A 22136-nucleotide genomic window follows, 5' to 3' on the forward strand; every position below is an offset into this window, starting at 1 on the left:
AGAGCTAAAAGCATCCTTACTTTTAGCTTCCTTGAAACTGAAACATTGATTTACTTAGAAATAACCCAGGAAGTAATCAGGTCATAATTAGTTATCTTAGACAAACCCATTTGTATCCAATCCTGAAGCGTCATTCTGGTTCCCACTCCATACAAGTTGGTGGCGGTAATGCACCAATTCGTTCTTTGTCAACTGCTGATAAAGACCAAGAGGAAGAAGAAGAACAAACACAAGGGAAAAGTACGGGAAGCTGGAGTTGAGCTGAGCAACAGCATCCGAGTAAAAAATTCTTTGTTTTGAATGAAGATGGACTCTGAGGCTGTGGAGATAGACGGCAGCGTGATGGAAGGAGTGAGTACTCACTTTATGTTGGGGAAGTGATCACATGAAAAGCTGCCGGCTTTCCCCGCCGCTAATGTGCTAGCACAATGCTAGCGCGGCGGACAGCAGGCGGTTTTTAGCTCGCTGATGTCGCTTCTGTTTCCCCTTAATTTGCTCTGTGCAGGGCGGACAGATCCTGAGAGTCTCGGCGGCGCTTAGCTGCATCACCGGGTCCTCCATCAAAATCACCAAAATCCGAGCCGGCAGAAGCACGCCGGGTCTGAGGTGAGTTACTAGCTCAGTGCTAGCAGGCTAATGTTAGCCTATTCATTAAAGTTGATGCATCGGTTAACTTAATAAAAGTATTAACAAAAACAACCGATTGTCCGATTTATTTACATTGGTGTTATTTGCTCTACCGCGTGAACACTGATTAATTAAGTACCTCCCGGTTTGTCTGCGTGCTTTTGTTGAGACTCAGCTGATTTAAAAACGCAGCTTCTGTGTGAAAAGAAGACCATCTGTCACCTTCAGCTTCAGTCTGCACAGCACGACTTTTAGCAGCTTCAGCAGAAACCTTCACGACTCTGTGCCGCAGAACTTCCTCGGCTTTTAATCAGTTATCTTAATTAGATTTTATTGATTACTGTTCGGTGCATTTTATTTGCGACGTTTTCGTGTGTATTTTTGTTTCGTTCTGAAAAAGTTGGAGGCACAAGCCCCCTCAAAGTCCCAGTAAAAGAACAGAGTTCTGAAATTTCTAATGGTAACATTTTGATCAATTGTGTGCAGACCACAGCACCTGACCGGCCTGCAGCTGGTCTCAGATCTGTGTTCTGGCAGTCTTCAAGGAGCCAGCATTGGCTCCACTGACATCAGTCTGACTCCTGGTAAAACCCGGGCTGGGAACTACACGGCTGACACGCAGACTGCAGGGTAAGTCTGACCCACTGACTGCATCGCTTACTAAGTAACCAGCTGCTATCTGGCAGTAATACAAAAGCTATTGATTGTTTTTGTTTTAAACATTAAACATCTATATATAATCACTTCTTGTGTGTGTGTCAGGAGTGTGTGTCTCCTGCTGCAGGTTGCTCTGCCTTGTGCTCTGTATGCCGATGCTGCCTCACTGCTGTGTCTGAAGGGAGGAACCAACGCAGAGATGGCTCCTCAGATTGACTACACTATCAAGGTAATCGACATAGACACACCACGGCCCTATAACAGACAAAGCAATCATCCCAATATCAAGAACACAGTCTCCATTTTAATCCAACTCACTGAAGAATACATTGTGTCAGTATGGACCATGATGTTCACCTTTAGAGTGGAAAGAGTCACTTTATTTTGGTTGGACCACTCTGTGATCATCATAGATGGTATTAAAGTTTGATAGAACATAACTTTTTATGCTGTCGGTGGTCATCCACCCAAGTCTAATATTCATTAGATGTTGCTAGAGTTCTATTTGACTTTTAAATCTAGTTATTCAGCAGTAATCTGATGTGGCCTATGAGACAGAAAGTGAAGATCAAATGTGTAGAAAGGGATAAGACAGAGTTTACTGATGGGCTTGTGATATTAGTCAACCAGAGAGAAACTGCGGGTTACCACAGTCTGTTACCCTGCTAACTGACTCAGAGCTTCAGTTAGTGTTTAACTTGATGCACTTCCAGTGAAAGTGAAAGCAGAGAACTTTAAGTGTGTGTTTATAGCGTTTGTTTTTATATTACATTTGATTGTATTTTTTATTGTCTTCAGGTATTCAAACCCATTGTGGAGAAGTTTGGAGTCCATTTTGACTGTGACATCAGAATGAGGTCAGTGTACCAAGATCGACAGAGTTGAAATGTTACTGGAGTACTTGTGTGTATCTGACCGTGTACTGTGTATTTGTGTATCAGGGGTTTCTACCCTAAAGGTGGAGGTGAGGTCATGGTGACGGTGAATCCAATCAAAGAGCTGACGCCTGTCACAATGACTGAGAGAGGAAACATCACAAAGATCTATGGTAGAGCTTATGTTGCTGGAGTTCTACCTTTCAAAGTAAAGTTCACACTCACTCACATTACTCATTTTATGGTTTTTACTGCGTCGACTGTTGTGTTTTTGTTTTTGTTTTTCTTGTGTACTGGATTGTTTTTCCAGTCTTTCATTAATTTGCCGGTACACAATTTCTTCTTTGTTATTTTTTTGAAAATACAGTCACTGCTAATTAACTACTCTTAGCCACATGCTATGTTTCAGAAAGGATTATTTGTGCTCATTATTAGCTCGTTGGCTAATAACTTGTCAGTCAAAAATGGCTAGCCAATGAATAAGCAGTTTCACAGTGAGGCCTCCTACTCACATCAGTTTTTTTTTTTTTTTTTTTGAAACTTTCTATTGTGATGACCTTGCTACGGCCATCTTTTATACTGTCTTTCACTTTGTTTATATTGAGCTACACAAAGCTCAGAGGCTTCAGAACAGGATAAGGACTGACATCACTAGCTAGAGTCCATGATGGTGACTTTAAGCCTTGATTTTAGTCTGTTGCGGACACCTGGAGACCCAACAGCCTAGTGTTGGACTTGGTCGTTCGGTCTCCACCTGGCTAAGGAGTGCACTCCACTCCTGAATATATAAACATATCCACTCTTTGCGGTGAATTGGCGTTAGGTTTGAGTCCTATGCAGAACAGCAGTGGGGACAGTGCATAACAGTGTAGTTAGCACTTAACTGTCATGTTTGCAAATGCCTTGGAATTGCCCTTGGAGTACCGTCTTCCACAACTGCACTGAATTCCTGATGAACAGTACAAGTATTACCCTTGTACTGTGCAAAGACCCAGAAATGAATCTGCCAGCAGTTTATGGGATGCAGATTCTAGTCAGACAATTTTTCAGACCATCATGTGACTCCAGAAATCTTCCCTGTTGTTATGGGGGAATTACTTTGACAATCGTGATACAAGACAAATTAGCAGTGGTCAGAGAGTTTTGGAGTATGGGGAGTGCCAGCCTCTCATCTATATCTCAAGTGCAAACAGCACACTTGATGAGTGTCTGGTTGCTTTAGGAGATGCTGCCCTTTCAAACGGTACATGCCAAGATAACATTCTAAATATGGCATAAAGATATGGGCAACATATGTGATGCCAGGACAAGTTGTGCCTGGAACATACAGAGAAAATCAAACCTCTCTGATTTGTTGCCTTCTGTTTAAGAAGAGCCACTGTAGCCAAGGTTGTATGCAGCCAAGGTTTCTGTGGAAATGGATTCACTTAAACATAGTTAAGGAACTTTCAAATGAAATGTACTGTCCGGTGCTGCGTAGTCTGTTATTGTAAAACTAAATGTGAAAATGTCAGGTATGCTTTTCTTTATTGAGCTGACTGTAGTTTGTGTTTTCTACAGTTGGCTAAAGACATGTCAGCTGCTGCTGTTCGAACCATCAGGAAGGAAATCAAAGAACTTTACATCAACATCCAGCCACAGCAAGAGAAGGAGAAGGCCTGCGGGAATGGAAATGGAATAATGTAAGCTCTGAACATACAAGGCAAGCAAGGAAGAAAAAATGTTCTGGAACGTTAGAAAAGAGGAAAAGCATTTGGCCAGAATTCTGATCATTTAAAATCATCAGCATGAAGAGGAGTTAGACCAGGTTTCACAAAGCTATAAGAGGCCGTACACTATGAAGCTCTTGGTTTAAAACTGCCAATGCTTCCCAAAGGATCAGCTCCCTGACTGCTTTTCCGCCTCTTTTTCAGAATCATCGCAGAGTCCTCTACAGGTTGCGTATTTGCTGGTTCAGCACTGGGAAAGAAAGGTGAGGAGTCACACGAACCAGCAGGTGGCAGCAATGCTGCAGTAATGTGATAAATGCTGACACCTCATTGAGAAATGTAATTTATATGAAGTCAATACTTTCCCATGCAACTCTTTGAAAACAAACATGTTTTGAATGCTTGTTGGGCTAATGTTCTGAAACAGTGTGATGAGACTTTTCTTTGACAGTGCAGATGTTCAAGTACATGGGATTTTTGTTTTTCAGGTGTGTATGCAGATAAAGTGGGTATTGAAGCTGCTGAGATGTTGCTGAAAAACATCAGACACAATGGCTGCGTGGACGAATTCCTGCAGGACCAGGTGAGTGTGAGAGAGAGAGAGACACACACGCACACACTCTATGACCTTACTCTGACCTTACTCTGACTCTCCTCTGCAGCTCATTATCTTCATGGCACTGGCAAAGGGAACGTCTCGGATTCGAACTGGTGCTGTGACACTACACACACAGACAGCAATTCACATCGCAGAGCAGCTGACTCAGGTCAGAAACTCTTACAGCACAAGACTCACCCAATGGTGCCTTTTCTGTTCACGAGTCACAGTTCCAGTTTTAATATTGCTTCTTTATCTTGTCCTGGTCTCTTGACGCAGCACCTCAGGTCACCCTCGGGTCTGTCTGAGTCGAGCTGATCAGTCATTAACCTTGTGTGCTGTTGTATTTGCAGGCAAAGTTCACAATAACAAAGTGTGAGGACGAGCTGAGCAGAAACATCACCTACATCATCGAATGTCAAGGATCAGGAGCGGTGAACCCCAACCTGTAGCAGAACACGCTGTGCACACACTGACCCCACGCTTGGTAGCTGCTCCTAACGTGGCCGACCCTCTTAGTTTCTGTCTCTCAGGGTTTTTCCATAAATACTGTAATAAATAAATAAATCTCCTCCTTGTGTTCGCATGTTTCTGCCTGTTTTTAACTGCTTCAAGGAAAGATTTCCAGTATTTCCCCATGTGCACTTCACTTTCCTGGTTCTTTGGTTGTTAGTTTATGGCTCTTTGACTGAAAGCAGATTTGGGAATATGCTTTTTGATCAGTATCCTCCTTTGTCAAAATTGAGTTTTCTTTGTTCAGAGTTTTGAAAATTTTCATATATCCACAGCCTTGATTGAGATTTTGGCTTTTTGCATGAGAATTGAACCCTCAGCAAAGAAGGGTCTTTGCGATTAAAGGATCAGGACTATTTAACACTTATGTGGACTATAGTAGTTAGACTTTTGAGAGGCTTTTTCAGCCCGGTTCAGAAATCAGCATTGCTGATTATCTAACAATGACCACTACATATGAATTTTTGAGTTGTAATCATAACCTGACCAATAAAATGAATAAACTGTCTTCCAGTTCTATTTTTATATGCATGCTTTGCTCAAGCTCGTCATAAAACTGATTGCAATTCAACTACAGAGTAACCTTCAGTATGATTTCTTAAAAGCAATGGTTTTTGCTCAGAATCTACATTTATTGGAAGCATGCCCACTATGAACCGATGTATCGGGCCTCTACAGATGAGCGTACAGGCTGACTGGGAAGAGATGACTGCTGTGCTTCCTGAACCAAAATAAAATTCATTCAGCAAATGTACGGCATTCCCAGTTTACTGGTCCCACCTGCAGGAGATCTGAAATATGGCAAATAGAAGCTTAATACAGATATGGGGGTTAGAAAGGAGGAAGTTCTCAGTTGGGGTGGTTGTAGAGCAGGTTACCGACTAATGACAGGGTTGGTGGTTTGATCCTGGTGTTCGTATGAATAGTAGGAAGCACTTTGATGTAGATGCATGTGTGTGAATGTGATGTTGTATAAAGTGCTATGTAAGAGCAAAGCCATTTGCAATTAGCCCTGTGCTGTGGCTTTATGTTGTTGTGTAGGAGCTGTGAGTGGAGGTTTATAGATATTTGACCACACACTCCTACTGTTTACATGGTTGCAAGATTTAGGCTCAAGAATTGCAGTTCATATGTAACCACTTTAATTTTGGACTGATGACTTAACCAGTTAATACACACAAACACAAGACATACACCAGGACAAGACACTGAGACAATAGAAAAAAGTGTGTGTTTGTGGTTACTGCATGTTTTGAGGGACTCCTGTGTGGTTGTGTGCAGATCCAGTATATAAATTGATATAAGAGAGAAAATCAGTCCACCAAAAAGAAAAAGTTCTATCAGTACATCAGAGCTGTACATGTCTATAAAGTGAGGTACTGTTACAGGCACTGATGAAGTCGTTAATAGGAGGATTTACAGCTGTACGAGGGGTCCGTATTGGCCAAATCAGCAGTGTTTTTTTATTCTGTGTTCAGCAAATCGTTAGAATTTTTTTTTTTTTTATCTTATGTTGTGGGCTGTGGTGTCTTTCTAGTTATTTAAGTTTTATGTTACCCCCAGAACTGGCAGGAGGGGATGACCCTAAATCTTCACACCACCTGTTCCTCAGGTTCCACAGAGTGCTCCACATCCACATTGCCCAGCTCCCTGGGCTTTGGGCCATGACTTTCCATGCCTGTTTGGATCTCCCTTTCTTCATGTTTTCAATACTTTTGCCCTGTGTCATTTCTCATTATTGCACATAAATTAAATTATGGACATCTATGGTTTGATTTCTCTCCATGTGTGGATTGGATGGGTTGGTACTGAAAATTTCACTGAAAAACTGGTGAAAATTTCATATCAATAGCACCTTCAGAAATATTTTTACTTAGACAACTGGTGACGTGTTCAAAACGTATGTTACTCACTGTGTACTGTGTGGGTGGTTGAATGGTTAGGTATTGGCAGGATTTTTAAAATATTTTTGTAGCTTTTCTACCCCTTGCAGTTTCTTCCCAAATAGCATCAAAGTTTTTTTGATGTAAAAACTGAATGTGTGCCTATGCCTGCGGATTAAATGGGTAACTGGCTCCTGACTATTCTAGACCTGGTTCTAGATATAGACCTGGACTTCCTGTGTCCTGTGGTCCTGTTTCCGTGATGTCATTAGTTATTGTGTTGGTTGCCCCTCTAACTCACCTGCGGTAGGTGACATGATGTACAGTCTGCATAGCAGGAAGTCCAGCTCAGAATGTGTGTTGAAACCTGAGGAGGCTGTAAACTCACACCTCTGTCCCCTCTGGAACCAGGGGTAACCCAATCCAGGGCACCTGACACCGCTTTCCTTCAGCTGTACCCTTACAGTCTGTTTGTTCCCCTGCAGCATGGCAGACACCGGGTCCTGGAGGACCCACCAGGTCAACCCTCTGATACTCCAGCCAGGACCCAGACCTGGACAAGGATCGGTACCAGGGCCGGGACCTGGATCAGGATCAGCTCCCAACTGTGTGTGGATCTCATTGATCGCAGGTGAGTTTAAAGTCGTCATTGGGATACATACAGATGCTCAATGGACATTAAAGGACTACTCTGTAATACAAATACAGCAGTAAACTTTACCACAAACTCAGTCTGAGGTCTGAGGAAGGATCATTTCACCTACATTTCACACAGATTAGTTTAAAGAATTTTCTAGAAACTATTTGATTGACTTAGGAAAGACATAGATAAAACAAAAGAATAGAAACTCTTATTTATTGTAGGGACTCATTATTGTAACTTTAATGACATATTCTTTTTCATATTTATCTATAAATATGACTTTTTATTGACTAAATGAGGCCTAAGCCCCATAACAAGCATGTCTCTTGGTCATCTGCTTGAGGATTTGCCATTAATTACAGATAGTAGACTCAAAACAGCTTGACCTTGGTTACCTTTGTTTATCCAGAAATGCTGATGTCTTGGATTTGGCTGGAGGAAGAAATCTAATTTAAATGAAATTATATTGCATTCAGAATTTCATTATTTACATTGCACTTACATGTTTCACATATTAAACAAATTTTAATATTAGACAAAGATAAAAGCTACCAAAACCTGTGTGAGAGAGTAATTGCTGCCTAAACCTAAAAACTTGTGCCACCCTTGGCAGCAACAACTGCAATGAGTCTTTCACATCGTGGTGCTGGATTTTGGCCCACTGTTGAGGAATTGCTTCAACCTCATTGGAGGGTTTTTGAGCATGAGAAGAGCAGAATTTATGTTTCCACCAATTATACCAAGTGATCCAGTTCCTGAAGCAGCAAAGCATCCACAGACCATCGCACTACCACCACCATGTTTAACTGTTGCTGCTATGTGCTTCTTATGAAATGCTGTGTTCGTTTTATGGCAGATGTAACAGCAGTCAAACCTTAAAAAAGTTCAACTTTTGTCTCATCAGTCACAGAACATTTTCCCAACAGTCTTGGGGATCATCAAGATGTTTTCTGGCCAATGTGAGATGAACTGTTGTGTTCTTTTTGCTCAGCAGCAGGTTTCTTCTTGAAACTCACGGTTGCCACTATTGCCCAGTCTCTTTCTTATTGTTGAATTATAAACTCTGACCTTAACTGAGCCAAGTGAGGTCTGCAGTTCTTTAGATGTTTTGGGTTCTTTTGTGGCCTGGATGAGTCATCAGTGTGCTCTTGGAGCAATTGTGATAGGCTGAAAACAGAGGATAGAAACAGAGTTGATAATGGCCTAAATTTAAAATGGACCACTGTAATTTGGAGACAGCAACAAAGATGGTGTTGTAAGCTCACCTTGTTCAGACAGCAACAAGGGTGGGCAGTCACCAAGAGATGCCACAAATAGGGTGAGACCTGTTGCAGTGGGCTTAGTCGACACAGCTGAATTGAGAGCTTCAGCGGGACTGGTTGGTTGATACCACACACCAAAGGCTGCTTCCTGCTCCTGGTTGGCTCTTTCGATTTGGCCATTAGTCTGCAGCTGGAAACCAGATGAGAGTCTAACATTTGGACCAATGGCAATGCAGAACTCTTTCCAGACTCTCAAGGTGACTTGAGGGCCACTGTCTGAGATGATGACAACAAGTATCCCCTGGAGGCGGATCACATGGTCGATCGGTAGTTGATTCATTTGTAGTGCTGTAGGGAGCTAGAGTAGAGCAATGAAATGAGCAGCTTGGAGATCGATTCTCCAATGACGTTGTTAAGTGATAGCAGAGGCAACCCAATGACAAAATCCAGGGACAATCCATATACAGGTGTAGTACAGGTCTAAGTAATCCTGCAGGTGGAGAACTTGAAGATTTATTTTGGGCACAAATAAAACAGGCAGGAAAAAGCAACACGGATGCATTTTGCTTTTCCGTTGTTACAAGAGCACTGCTCCTAAACCGTAAACCTGAGTAGAGGCGTCAAAGAAAACCATCTCTGCTGAGCGTCAAATGGTTGCTGAGCAACGGTGGTCGATTGAAAGACGAAAGGTTGGTGAGTGGCAAAGCTATCTTAGTGAAATCGTGAATGAAGCGTCAGTAGGCAAATCCCCAAAATCACAGCAGCTGTTTGCAGGTTGTAGGAATTGGGCAATCCACAACTGCACAAACCTTGGCTAGGTCTGCCTTCACCTGCCCACTTTTGATAATGAATCCAAGAAAAGTCACAGATTCAACTCACCTGTCTCATGTTAACACACAGTCTGTTTTCTAGCTGTCTTTGTACCTGAAAAACATGGTCGTGGTGGTCTGTAAAGTTCTTTGAGATGATGAGTATTTCATTTAGGAAGACAAAGATTAACTGGTTCAGAAAGTCCCGAAGCACGTTGCTCACATCTTGTTCCGTTCAGTTGCGTAAATCCACAAAGAGCAGTAAACCTGTGAGCAGCCTCAGCAGCATGGGTCAACCAATCACAGCCTGAACACAAAGAAAAAATACTGGAACCCACATTAGAAATCATTTTGTATTGTGATATTTACCCCCACGCTGAGCCACTACAGTTGTTCTTAACATTCACCCACCTGCCGAACCCCACTTTAACCCCATACTCATTTTTCTGTTTAGGTGTTGAGGAAGACTCACCATCTACAATGTAGGCAACAGCAAATAGAACCGTTTAAATTTTTAAAAAAAATAATTCCCTTTCTTTTTCTCTGTTTTATTAGAATCAGAATTTAGACTAAAATGTTTGTATTCCAATGTAATATCATAGTTTTATTAGTTTATCAATATAGTTCAGTTAGCTTTGCACATAAATGGCTGGTACAAATGTCTTCCAAAGAGCTACTTTTTATTTTTTACTTTGAGTACATTTCAGAGCCCATATTTTTTCACTTTTACTTTAATCAGTTAAGTCAATACTTACACTTATTTTATAAAGAAATCATCTTTGATAACCCCTAAAAATTTTGAACTTTTATTTTGAAGTTCTTTTATAATTTGGCTAAAATTATTTGAAAGCTTAAACAACATGTAGAGATTATTTTTTAGCCCGTAAAGGTCTGAGAGTGATAAAGGCAGCTGGAAACATTTTAAAATGTCATTTTACTGTTAACTCGATTTTACTTTGAAAGGCAAGCACATTGAAACACCTTCTGTTTAAACAGTAGTACTCATGTAATGTGCACATTTTATCAGCTCAGATAAGTGACATCAATATAGGTGCGGTTTTACTTTAAAGGGGTTTTAAGCTGCTGTTTGAATGATCCAGATAGAAATGTCACATGCTGACTGCCATACACACCCACAAGATCAGCCATAATGATTTAGATTGAGAGAGAGATAGTGACATAGTAATACCAACAAGTCATATTGGAAAAATTCTTTCACTGCGAGTGAAAGAATTTCACTCCCAAATATAAAATGCTCATTTGGTACTTACCTAGTGTGCATATGTGGACATGATTACAGTATAAAGACACCCTCTGCGTCTGATTTTCAGCTGAAAATTTGAAGCTGTTTTGTAAATGCTTTTAATGGCCAAGGTTGTTGGATGTCTGAGAGAGCCATAAATCCACCATGAATATTATTTACTTATTTATAAAAAAATAAGTTGAAAAAAACCCATGCATTTTTTCCTGATCATTTTCCAGGCTCGCTTTTATAGTGATAGATGTTATCACGCTGCAAGAGGAAAATCTCTTGAAAACAATCAAATGCTTCATAAAACCTTAAACTGCTACTGTGAAAAAAAAGTAAATGATATAAAAACATGGAAAAGTTCAAAGCCTTGTGACTCACAACCTTTGAATGGTGTTTCTTTGATAAAGTGTGCCTGAGATTGCTCTTGGTTTGTTACTTTTCAAGATACTCAGACAATTGCTGAATGAGTTGCCTGTCCTGATATAACTTTTGTGGGAGATCTCTCAAATCTGAAAGACAACTTACACATCAAATTGTTAAAGGAAAGAAGAAGAAGAAGAAGAAAACTGATAATTAATTGTTATTGCATTGGCACATTCAATAAGAATAATAAATCTGACAGTCACACCAACCCTCTATATGTGCTCATTACATCCATTTAATCCCCTGAGGTCTTCCTCGTTTCCTCCGCCCTTTCATCCTTTATCTTATATCACTTTCCCTCCTCTGCACATGTCCAAACCATCTCAATCTTGTCTCTCTCACTTTGTCTCCAAGTTGCTCAGTCTGAACTGTCCCTCTCATTGACTCATTTTTAACACATATAATTTGTGTTCTTTTGTGAATAAAATACGGAGTTTTTGGCTTTGCAAATCGTTGCTCTGTTTTATTTACATCATTTTTTTTTGGAACCAACTAGTTTTTTTCTTTTTCCAGCTTATCAAATACTAGTCGAGTAGACCGAGTGATTGAAGGCCTCGTTGTTTGTTTCCCAGTGGAACTTGAAAGCAACGCAGAAAGGCAGCATGTTCTGTTTGGTGATTGGCTGTCGTTGCTATGGGAGCGGCTCCCGTTGCTACAGTAACGTGTCTTAAGGAGGGATTTAGGCAATCTGAGTTTTAGAGTGTCGGATCGTCGTCGAGTGGTGCTAACATGCTAATATGAAGGCTGAGAATACTTGTCGTTATAAAACAGAAAGCAATGAGTAGAAAAGTTTGTATTTTCGAGGGGAGAAGCTGAAAAGACCAGTGTGGAACTAATGTGGAAGTTTCTAACTTTAGTTAAAACTCTCTGTTCAGCTGCCTGCTAGCCCGCTAACGGCTTATTGAACTGCTAGCAGTTCAGAAAAGTTTGTGGAGATAGCAGGCGGAGCCGAGACAGGTCAGGCGTTAGACGGATCCGTGACGGTGGCGGGCGCAAAACAGTCCCCGATCCTGTCTGCCTTGTTCAGGATGAGCCAGGACTCTGAGCTGCTGGGAGCCGTAGAGTTTATCAAAGGTAACTTTAACAGTATTGTTACAGAGTTAACAAGGGGACAAAAAAAGACACAATACATAGTTGTTAAACTATTTGTCACAACTCCACGGAGAACTGTCGAGTTAAAAAAAAAAAAAAAAGTAAAATCCTATAAACGTTAAAATGATAAGTAGAAAATCAACTTTATGCCATTACACAGCAGGTTAGTGATTGTTTCCATTGGTGACTGGTTTGATATAAAGTGATGTTGATGGATAACTTTGCTGAGCGCCTACTGAGCTGGAATAGAGATTGTGGCATCCTCTCAGATTTGATCAGTCATCGATGCTTCTAAAGAGGGTAACAGTGCTGTACACCTAGCAGCAGCATTCTGTAGAATTAGCCTTGGATTAGTTCCTTATCCTCTGCACTGTTTGTGCGGTCAGTGCTTGGAGTCCCCAGGGCTGCCAGCTCCGTGTTTTAAACAGAGATGGCAGCTTGTCGTTTGTCGTATACGAGTAGATTCATCGTGCAGACAGAAAGGTCACTGTGGAGAGGCAGGCATTGCATAAAAACGTTTTTCGGAGAGTTCTACACTGTATTCCCTCTCCAGTAACACTGATCAGCTTTGCTATGAATTAAACAAAAAAAAAAAAATCGAATTTTCTGAAATCCATTGTGAGCTTACTGTGTGTAACTAAATAACTCAGTGGATCACCCAGAGCCCATGAGCAGAGCGAAAGAGCTGGTGAAAACAAAGCAACAAAACCAATGCCATCTTTTATGAGTGTGTGTCTGTGTCTGTGTCTCATACTAGTGTACAAACAAGGATGAGAGGGTGAAAAATATGCTTCATCACTAAGGTTTGGATTTCAGAAATGAATGAGATGTTTGGACCTAAAATGTTGCTCACTCTCCCCCATTTTCTTTCCTTTTCCTGCTGCCTTTATTAGGCTTGCATAATCTCTGAAGTTAAATTCCAGAAGATCAAACTGTAGCAATAATCAGTCCAGACTGTGTTGCACTACAATGTTCTTGTGGGTTTAAAAAAAATAAAAATAAAGCTAAGCGCTTTACATAGAGAGCAGCTTCCTGAACCCTCATTTCAGAGTTGTAGACATACAGGAACAGCGCAACATAAAAGCAGAAGAAGCAGAATGCCCATAGTTGACCTGTGTGTTTATCGGTAAACGTTGAAGGTTCAAAACTTATCAGCAAGTTGTGGTATACAATGGAAAGGCAGTGATTTCCACAATCAGCAAATCTAACTGCCTTTCATATCTGTCTCTAACAGAGCGCCTGTATTTCGCCACGTTACGCAGTAAACCCAAAAGCACAGCCAACACACACTACTTCTGCACTGATGACGAGTTTGTGTATGAAAAGTAAGTATATCACACTTGCTGCACTGCATTCTGACTATGTGTGTTTTATATACAACTTGCAAAGCCAGGAATTGGAACCAGCTTTGTCAACGAGTGTGTTTAATGTTGTATTTGAAGAGTGTACCAAGGATTTGAGCTGTGCACGTGCAACCTGGCACACACTTAGTAGGTGAAAGACGTGAGATGCATTCAACAGTGTAATATTTATTTATTTACTTATTTTTTTTAATGAAGTAAAAGGGATAAAAGCAACTGAGTGCTTTTCTGGATGCCGATGACTGGAAATTTTAGAGTCCTGACTGAACATTAAAAGAAGTTAGTCCTGCTCGGACAGTTGAAATTAGTCCAGAGCTGAATGAGAAGTGTGACCCCTTTACAGGAGAAATACTTCAGGAATTTAAATGGAGACTTTCACTCTCTGTATCACTTTCCTTTTCAGCCAGCAGGAGTCTGACTTCTGTGTGTCTGACTGACTGTATACTCTATGTCCTTTGTGTCTGCAGCTTCTACGCAGACTTTGGGCCTCTGAACCTGGCCATGTTGTACCGATACTGCTGCAAGCTCAACAAGAAGCTCAAGGTGAGTTTCTACTGCTGCCTCACCCTGTGCAGGAATGCCCAGAATGCAAAAGGACAGATGCAGGATGACACAACATCTCACAGCAGGTTCACTCTGTGGCAGTGAGTGAACCTGCTATGAGATTGTGTCATCTTATTTCCACTCCTCCTTCTGACTTCAAACCTCTGTTTTTTGTTTGCACGTTGCCACAGTGATTACATTCTTCTTGTCATTTGTCATGACGTCCAGCTGACTGGACGATCTGGATCCACAGCCCATGTTCATTCTCAAAACGCCCATATAAACACTGATCTGTGCTACGTGTTCATCCCACACCAGGCAGCACGTCTTCTGCTGACAGTGGTAATTGCAGAAACTGATCTGACGCAAAGGGAGCAGGTTTAGTGGTCCTGAGCCTGCCTCCTTTCAGACTGAGAGAAAACATGCTTTCACTTGTGCACTGCAGCCTCAAACTTTTACAGGACTTACCCGACAGACGTGCAAGCAAAAACCAAACGGTCCTCAATTTTAAGGTGCTTTACAAAACTAAACATTATGGCTAACAGGTGGATTTTACTGTTTCGGTGCAGCTACCCAATCAATGAAGACGCACTTACTGCTTAAAGAGCAAGAGTGAAAGTGGACAGTATATCCTCAGTTATAACATAAAACTCATTTTTACAGCCGGGGGCAGCACAAAAGTGACCCATGAGTTTTTGGTTCTGTTACTACTTATCTAACATAAAGCCATTTAAGTCTGACTGCAACCAACGAACTGACCCGATGACTTAACGTTCCGTGTTAACAGAAGATGGCACTAAACATGTTTTTAAAACTCAACTTTAAGCACTTATTTCTTAATTCCAGCTACAGTTACATGTATGTCAGTTTTTTTTTTTTTAAAGCAGGGCTCCATGGTGTAAATTAGTCTTTATAAATTTCGTGTTTCGTGTCCACTTTGTTTAACCTTGGGTTCTTTATTGTTGTTGGCAGTCATTCACACTGACCAGGAAACGAATTGTTCATTACACCAGCTTCGATCAAAGGAAGAGATCCAACGCGGCTGTGCTGATTGGTGGCTATGCTGTGAGTACATCTCTGCTTCTTATCCATCTTTGTGTATAAATCAGAGCTTTTCATAGGAGAGGTGAAGCTAACAAACACAAACAAACAAAAAGTTAAGGAAAGAAGAACAAATGACATCGGTTTTGTTTTTGATCATCTTTTCAGTGTTTTGAACTAATTTGTCAGTTGTGTGACATCAGTACACACACACACACACACACACACACACACACACACACACACAATGGAGCTATTAATGGGCAGGCCCATTAATAGGTGCACTTGATCTCAAACTATGTAAGGTGTAATTCAGCTTAAGGCATTTAAGTTGACTTAATTTACTTCCAGAAGTGCATAACACTAAAGAGGACAGAAAGTGTACCAAAAACTTTCCAAGCTCCTTAGACTACCAAATACTCAGCAGTGATGTTGTTAAATGGGGAAAAAATCTACAAAAACTCAGCAATAATCTTCAATGTGTTCATTATGACTGTTCTTTAATGGATATCACTATTGGATATCAACTTCGCACATGCTTCTGTCCATCAGCAATAGGGCTGGGTATTGCCACTGATTTCTATAATCAATTTGATTCTGATTCACAAGGTCTCGATTTGATTCAATATTGACTCAGTCAGAAATATTGTAATTCTGATCATTTATCAGTACATATCCATATATAAAAACAAAGCTGACACTTGTGAGACTTCAGAGGTATAAGCATCACAGCAGATGCTTTTGTGTCAAAGTAACTGAGAATAAAATGCAGAAAAAACATGAAGGAGATTTTCCTGGCCTGGCTTTTTATAGCAGATAACCACCTTAAAAATATTCTGCAGTAGATGAAAAATGGAAGAAAACCATGAATCTGCATATGAACATTACCTGATGCTGCTTAAGTGAAGCAGAGCAAAGTTACAGATGTTTTATTAGAGACAGAGCTAAGTGTTTTGCAATTTGGCGCCATTTGTAAAAGTTTAAAATTCTTCTGTATTAAAGAAGAATTTCTTGTCAGAGGTAATTTTTTTTTTGGGGGGGGGGGGGGGAACTCCCAAAACAGCAGCAGACAGCGCTAAACACAACGGTAGACTGGTGTGTTCGTTAGACTCGTGGATCACTGTGTTTGTTTTTTGTTTTTTTTGTTGTTGTTTTTGTTTTGTAGTCATTTCTGTCATTTCCAGGTTTCAAAAAAGGTGGTTTTGATTTTCATGAATGCGACGCTCTCATGACTCAGTGAGCAATGCTGCTGGATTCTCCACATTTCAGTTCCTGTCGCCTCATTTAATCAGTCTGTGATTTCTGTGCCCGTTATCTTGTCACTACATGGAAATAAACCCTGAAACACATTGTTAAATCTTCAGCTTCTTCCGTCATCATTCTGATCCGTTTTATAGCTAAAGTTGTACAAAACTGTTTTGGTATCAATTTTTAGCTGCTTAAAAACATTCAGTATTTTTTTTTAAATGCATTCTTTATTAATATCTGTCCTCTCTCAGGTGATTTACTTGAAGAAGACCCCAGAAGAAGCCTACAGAGCTTTGATCTCAGGCTCAAATGCTGCTTACCTGCCTTTCAGGTGAGTCTCTCAACAGTAGTATTACTGCAGCAAGTACATTTACCATACTAGACATCTGTACCAGCACTGTTGAAGATCCATAACTTGCAGTTCAAGTTGGAGATTAAAAAAAATAAAATAAAACAAATGACAAGGTTGATTTAAAAAAAAAAAAAAAAAAAAAAAAAAAAAAAAATTCTTTTTTATTCCATTTGTGTGCTGCATTTCCAACATTAAATGGTGACTTGTCTGAAAAATAATAGTATTTAGTGTTCTTATGAGCTGAGTTAAATGTTGTGAAGCAAACAACAACAACAGATCTGTCTTCAGGCTGGCGACCCAACCACCCCTACCTTACAATGCTCTTGGCTAGTAGAAAGCATATGTTGGTTATACACTTTTGCTTTCTACTGTAGCACTGTTTGTTTCTAATAATTTGAATGCATTATTATTATTTTTGTGGAAGTTTAATAAAATAAAATATTTTCAGAGGACTTCTCTGGTATCAGTATTGAGATGCAAATTTCTTTATTTTGATGGGATTATTTTATTGTGTGGCATTAAACCAAAGCTGTATTGTTACAATGTTGAATATCCAAAAGTAGAAAGGTAGTGTTTGCCCAAAAAAACCCAAATCTAATTTTTACCACTTTATTATGGTCATGTCAACAAACATGCCTACTAACCCTAAGCCAAACAAAACTAAAAAAAAAAACTTCAACACAAATTCAACACCGAATTATTATTTTTAACAATTAATGGCTACACCACCATAATGTGTGTTTTCAGCACCACAAAAATGTCCTCCTATTGATGTCGAAAAGCTTTCCAAGAACACAGAGTAAGGTACATTTTTAGTCCTTAGTTTAGATTGTGTGTATAAATCTTATTTTATTTTATCTTTTATTCTAAAAGACCTGTGGTTTTCCTCCTTTGAATATTTAATATTTGTCATTAATAAAACAAAAGTCATTCTTACTAAAATAAGTTTAGGGATGCAGCTATCGTTTAAGTGAAGGGTGTTAGCAGTTTGTATACCACAGCTAACAGTCACTGAGAGACTGACCCAGAGCAGATGAGCTCTGTGTAAGTGTGTGTGCTCACAATAAAGGACTTTTTGTTGTCACTCACTGAATTGTTACATAACAGCCGAGCGTGCTGTTGAATGGAGGAGGACGCTGTTTTTCTGGTGGCCTCATGAGAAGCTTTGAGGTCTCATCTGGCTGCTAATGGATTAAACATGATGGGTAGGGCCCACCTTTCCAGGGAGGGTTAGTAGTGAAACATTCAGTGTCTGATCACAGCTCCTTTAAGTTGTAGCTATAAAGGATTTAGACCCCTGAAGCAGCTGCAGCAAACACCACTCCTAAAGACCGAGGCCATCTGTTGGAGGCGCAGCTTGGGTGTCTGGGTCTGAACAGAAATAAGAAGAATGTTTAAAATAAAAATGACATGTCTGTTTTTGCCACACCAGATGTTGGAGCATTTTTTTTTTTTATTTTTTTTTTTTCTTCAAAAAAACGTCAAAATTCAGTCGACAAGGTCTTGGCTTTTGGTTATGACTTCTCCTCCTATATCAGCGTTTATGTGGCGGTATATTGCCTGCGTTGCGACACCTATTGTTCAGGAAAATACTGCAGCAGCGACCTCACTCCAACGGTGGGTATAAATTAAGGTTTCTGTGGAACGCTGTTACAGCAGGTAACTGTGGCCTTGATGTGATGGTGCATACCACAAGCGCCGCATTAAGCAGGAATGGCACTGTTATTTATGGTGTGGACGAGTTCAGTCAGAGTGCTGTCAAAGTGAAGCCGAGTCCTTGCACACTGAGGATCTGAAACCACCTCTTACCAAAACAAGTGATAAACTCTGCAGCTGTGTGGAATATATTCATTCATCCAGACCAGGAACCATGTTCATCTAAGTCTGAGGTTAAAAACAAACTCTGAGATCAGCAACTCTGAGTTTCCTGTTCCAGAACAGCTGATCAGAGTCCGTCCAATCAACGGACTAGGTTCACCCTGAGTTAACAGAGTTGGCAGAGAAAGAAAGCCGTCATCACGGAGCCCTGATTCTACAATTCACCATGGTAACGGGTAGTGCTGGGCGATATGGAAAAAATATTTATCACGATATGAATTATTTTATATCACGATAACGATATATATCACGATATACCACCTGACCTGTGGTCATCTGGAAAGTATGCAGTCTGTAAACAGCGAGTGGAGAGGGTACAGTCTTTGTTTTGAGTTACTGTAAAGTATGTCGCAAATCCGGGTGCATGTAAAGCAGCACCATGTTGCAAAACCACAAGACAGTTTCTTTGCGAAAAATATCATTTTTTTTATACTTTATTTTCTCTTGCATAAAGTTCAGAGTATGTATAGTGAGAAGACAACACTAATATATTTGCACAGGCTATTTAACCCTTTAAGACCTACCATAGAACCAAGTCCGCCAGAGCTTATCTTTACATTTATTTATTTTGAGTGTCTTCATAGTTTTATTTTTGAGATACACAAATTTTTATATATAAATGAAAATAAATAAATGCAAATTTGCAAAAACACAGCATGTGCATCAAAATAAACTATTTCCAACAGTGTAATTTGACTTCTAAGCATCCCAGAAACGATACAGAAGAGCATAAAGTCAAACATGACTTTTAAAAACACCAACATAGACTTTGAAGCTTAAAAAACTACATTTTCCGCGAAAGTGACGTCACTTCCGGTTTCGGACAGGTAATGGCGGACATGCGATAGTTGCGCTGACTTATATTCCAACTAGGAAGTGTTATGAACAGCTGATCGGATCAGCAAAGCCTGTTTCTGGAATATTATGTTTTTGTTGCTGCAAGTCTGGAATATTATGTTTTTGTTGCTGGAAGTGCTTTTTATGCAATTTTTGCAAAGCTATATGTGGAAGAAAACCGTGACCTAGGGCAAGCTAATGGAATAAGATGTAAGTACAACCCCTACGGTTTCATATGCAAAAAAAAAAAAAACATTATTGCACTACCTTACGTGGTTACAGTTCTACAGGGATTTAAAAATAGTTAGGGAAAACGGAGTGTGCCTGCTCCGACCGGTTTAATGGGGTTAATGATATATTTTATGTAATAATTTGTAAAATTCGGGTTAGAAACGATAGAAACGATAGAAGACAAATGGCACGATAGACACTTTTCTATCGTCCACACGATATATATCGTCATATCGCCCAGCACTAGTAACGGGTAAATAAAGTGCAGCGCCTCAATTTTAATCCAATGAACCGAGGAATATGAACACATGTCAGTGCTGACCAAAATATTCATCCATAAAAACAGGAGGGAAGAAGAGTCATTTTAATCAGTTTGGGCCACTCTGTCATCATCACAGCCAAAACATATTTTTCATTTCATTCATAGTTTGTTATATAATATTTAAATTGCAACAGCTCTGCTTTCATGATTTAAGCCAATAAGAATTTTCGTTAGATAAAACTAAATCCTAATTTTACATTTGATTTTAAATGTAATTATTCAGCTGTAAGAAGAGAGAGACAAGACGTGTGAAAACAGAAACTAAATATCTGAATGTGGAAAAATGGGTCAGACACAGTTTACTGATGGACCTCGGGTATTAGTTACCCAGAGTGGCTCTGCCCTCAGGTCCGTTTTATTAAAAATAAATAAATAAAACCGTTTGCTGCTTATGAACAATTCCAATAATTGTAATAGAGAATTCCATTATTTCTGCCATTATTGGAGAAAAATGCTTAAAGACAAACTCCCAGTGTAAGCATTTATAATTTAATCTAATATCACCCTTCATTAACAGATGATGGGCTCCCTGATGGTCACTGTTTCACATTTAACTAAAAAACAGGTTGACAGGTGCATTCATATTCACACAGTCACAATTAAAATGATGGAGACTACTTATATTTTATTCTGAGATTATTATAATTCTGTGTATAAATAAATTATGACAGAATGTCTGTAAAAGTGTTCATGTTAAATACACAAAATGGCAAACTAGTGTAAATCTGGGATTTCAGTGTTTGTTTCAAACATAAACTTCTGGAAATTAATTGACTCACCTATGCACCCCGATAGCAACTTCATGAATGACGAAATGAACTGATGTCTGTCAGCTGGTTCAGGTGCAGCAGGAGGGGAGGAGTCAGGGAAACTCAGTTTGCTGAAGAAAACCTGCCAGCAAGCAGGTGTGTGTTACCCTGGTAACTGATTCAGGATTGAAGTTGATGCTCTTTCTGGAACAGAAAACCAGAGTGTCCCTCATCTCAGGGTTAACAAACTCAGAGTTGATAGCTAAACCTACTTCCTGGAATACCCCCCTGGACATGGTCACCTAAAACTTCGATGGTGTACATATTAATAAAAGAAGGAAAACTGCTGCATACGCGAAAACCTTTAGCAATCCCTTATGTGTCAGGACTCGGAACAGTTGAGATACATTTTCTCTAAACACAGCGTCTCTGTGACTTTTAAACCCCAAAACACACTGCGCCAAAAATTGGTGCACCCCAAGGATCGGGTCCCCCAACACAGAGTAATATAGTGTACGCTGTGAAGTGCCAGGAGGATTGCCATGATTTATACATCGGGGAAACCAAACAACCTCTGGCGAAGCGCAACACATAAAAGCTAACTCATCAGGTCAGACTACGCAGTCTATACACACCTTCAGGCCAGTGGACACTCTTTCATTGATTAGGATGTGGTAGAGAGGGACGTTGGTTTGGGCAGGCAGTCAAGGAGGCCATTTATGTGAAAAGGGAAAGACCGTCTCTGAATCGAGGAGGGGGCCTAAGGGACACGTCTTCCACCATCTGCAATGTTGTGATTGCAGCCATTCCCCAACTCTCTGAATGGTACTCATGGCCTTTGATCAGTGGTCATTAATGAACATGAAAGTGACCACACGGCCCGTTGGTATTCAGTGGTGCTACTTTCAGTCATAATGCAAATGTGCTATTAAAAAAGGTTGGGAAAACCGGTAGTCAGCTGAGACTGAAGAAGTAACTTGGATGAGTGATGAAATGTTTCTCCCACTGAAAATGCTACGTCCGGATGAACAGAGTCAACTTTCTGAGACACTCTTCGGGATGTAGAAGAAGAGTCTGCCAACGGATGGCTTTGTCAAAGACATTTGCTGAAAAGTAGAGTGGAACGGTTCAGTTTATTTGGGCTGGGGTACATTTTCAGTACAGCTGGGAAAATAGTGTGTAAAATATGGATGTTAAACAAAAAACATGTCAGTAATGATCCATTGTAAGA

General features: G+C 40.1%; 2 protein-coding genes across 4 annotated transcripts in view; both read left to right on the forward strand.

Moving 5' to 3' along the window:
* Positions 1-205: 205 nt before the first annotated feature.
* On the forward strand, positions 206-5046 carry rtca (RNA 3'-terminal phosphate cyclase). The gene is made up of 11 exons (XM_063460450.1): positions 206-351; positions 506-606; positions 1114-1257; positions 1390-1513; positions 2083-2141; positions 2226-2367; positions 3720-3841; positions 4073-4131; positions 4357-4451; positions 4531-4635; positions 4820-5046. Exons 1-11 carry the CDS (start codon positions 301-303, stop codon positions 4916-4918), a joined length of 1101 nt encoding a protein of 366 aa, XP_063316520.1. The 5' UTR covers positions 206-300; the 3' UTR covers positions 4919-5046.
* Positions 5047-6977: 1931 nt separating this feature from the next.
* cdc14ab (cell division cycle 14Ab) overlaps positions 6978-22136 on the forward strand; it is a 35825-nt gene continuing 20666 nt past the window's right edge. The window contains exons 1-5 of one of the 3 annotated variants that reach the window (XM_063460449.1): positions 6978-7493; positions 13578-13668; positions 14172-14247; positions 15220-15312; positions 16788-16867. In XM_063460449.1, the coding sequence (XP_063316519.1) occupies positions 7349-7493; positions 13578-13668; positions 14172-14247; positions 15220-15312; positions 16788-16867 (485 nt within the window). In that variant the 5' untranslated portion in view covers positions 6978-7348. Of the gene's footprint in view, positions 7494-11944; positions 12326-13577; positions 13669-14171; positions 14248-15219; positions 15313-16787; positions 16868-22136 lie in introns of those variants that run through there. The other 2 variants (XM_063460447.1, XM_063460448.1) reach the window with 2 other exon arrangements.

The sequence above is a fragment of the Pelmatolapia mariae genome, linkage group LG17 (genome assembly GCF_036321145.2).
Source record: "Pelmatolapia mariae isolate MD_Pm_ZW linkage group LG17, Pm_UMD_F_2, whole genome shotgun sequence".
In the NCBI taxonomy this organism is placed as follows: domain Eukaryota; kingdom Metazoa; phylum Chordata; class Actinopteri; order Cichliformes; family Cichlidae; genus Pelmatolapia; species Pelmatolapia mariae.

What these genes read in the sequence shown, in the direction of transcription:
- rtca (XM_063460450.1), top strand. Translation starts at nt 301, where the DNA reads ATGAAGATGGACTCTGAGGCTGTGGAGATAGACGGCAGCGTGATGGAA. An exon ending in AGATTGACTACACTATCAAG is followed by an intron (nt 1,514 to 2,082) that starts GTAATCGACATA and finishes TATTGTCTTCAG; the next exon opens with GTATTCAAACCCATTGTGGA. An exon ending in TTCAGCACTGGGAAAGAAAG is followed by an intron (nt 4,132 to 4,356) that starts GTGAGGAGTCAC and finishes TTTGTTTTTCAG; the next exon opens with GTGTGTATGCAGATAAAGTG.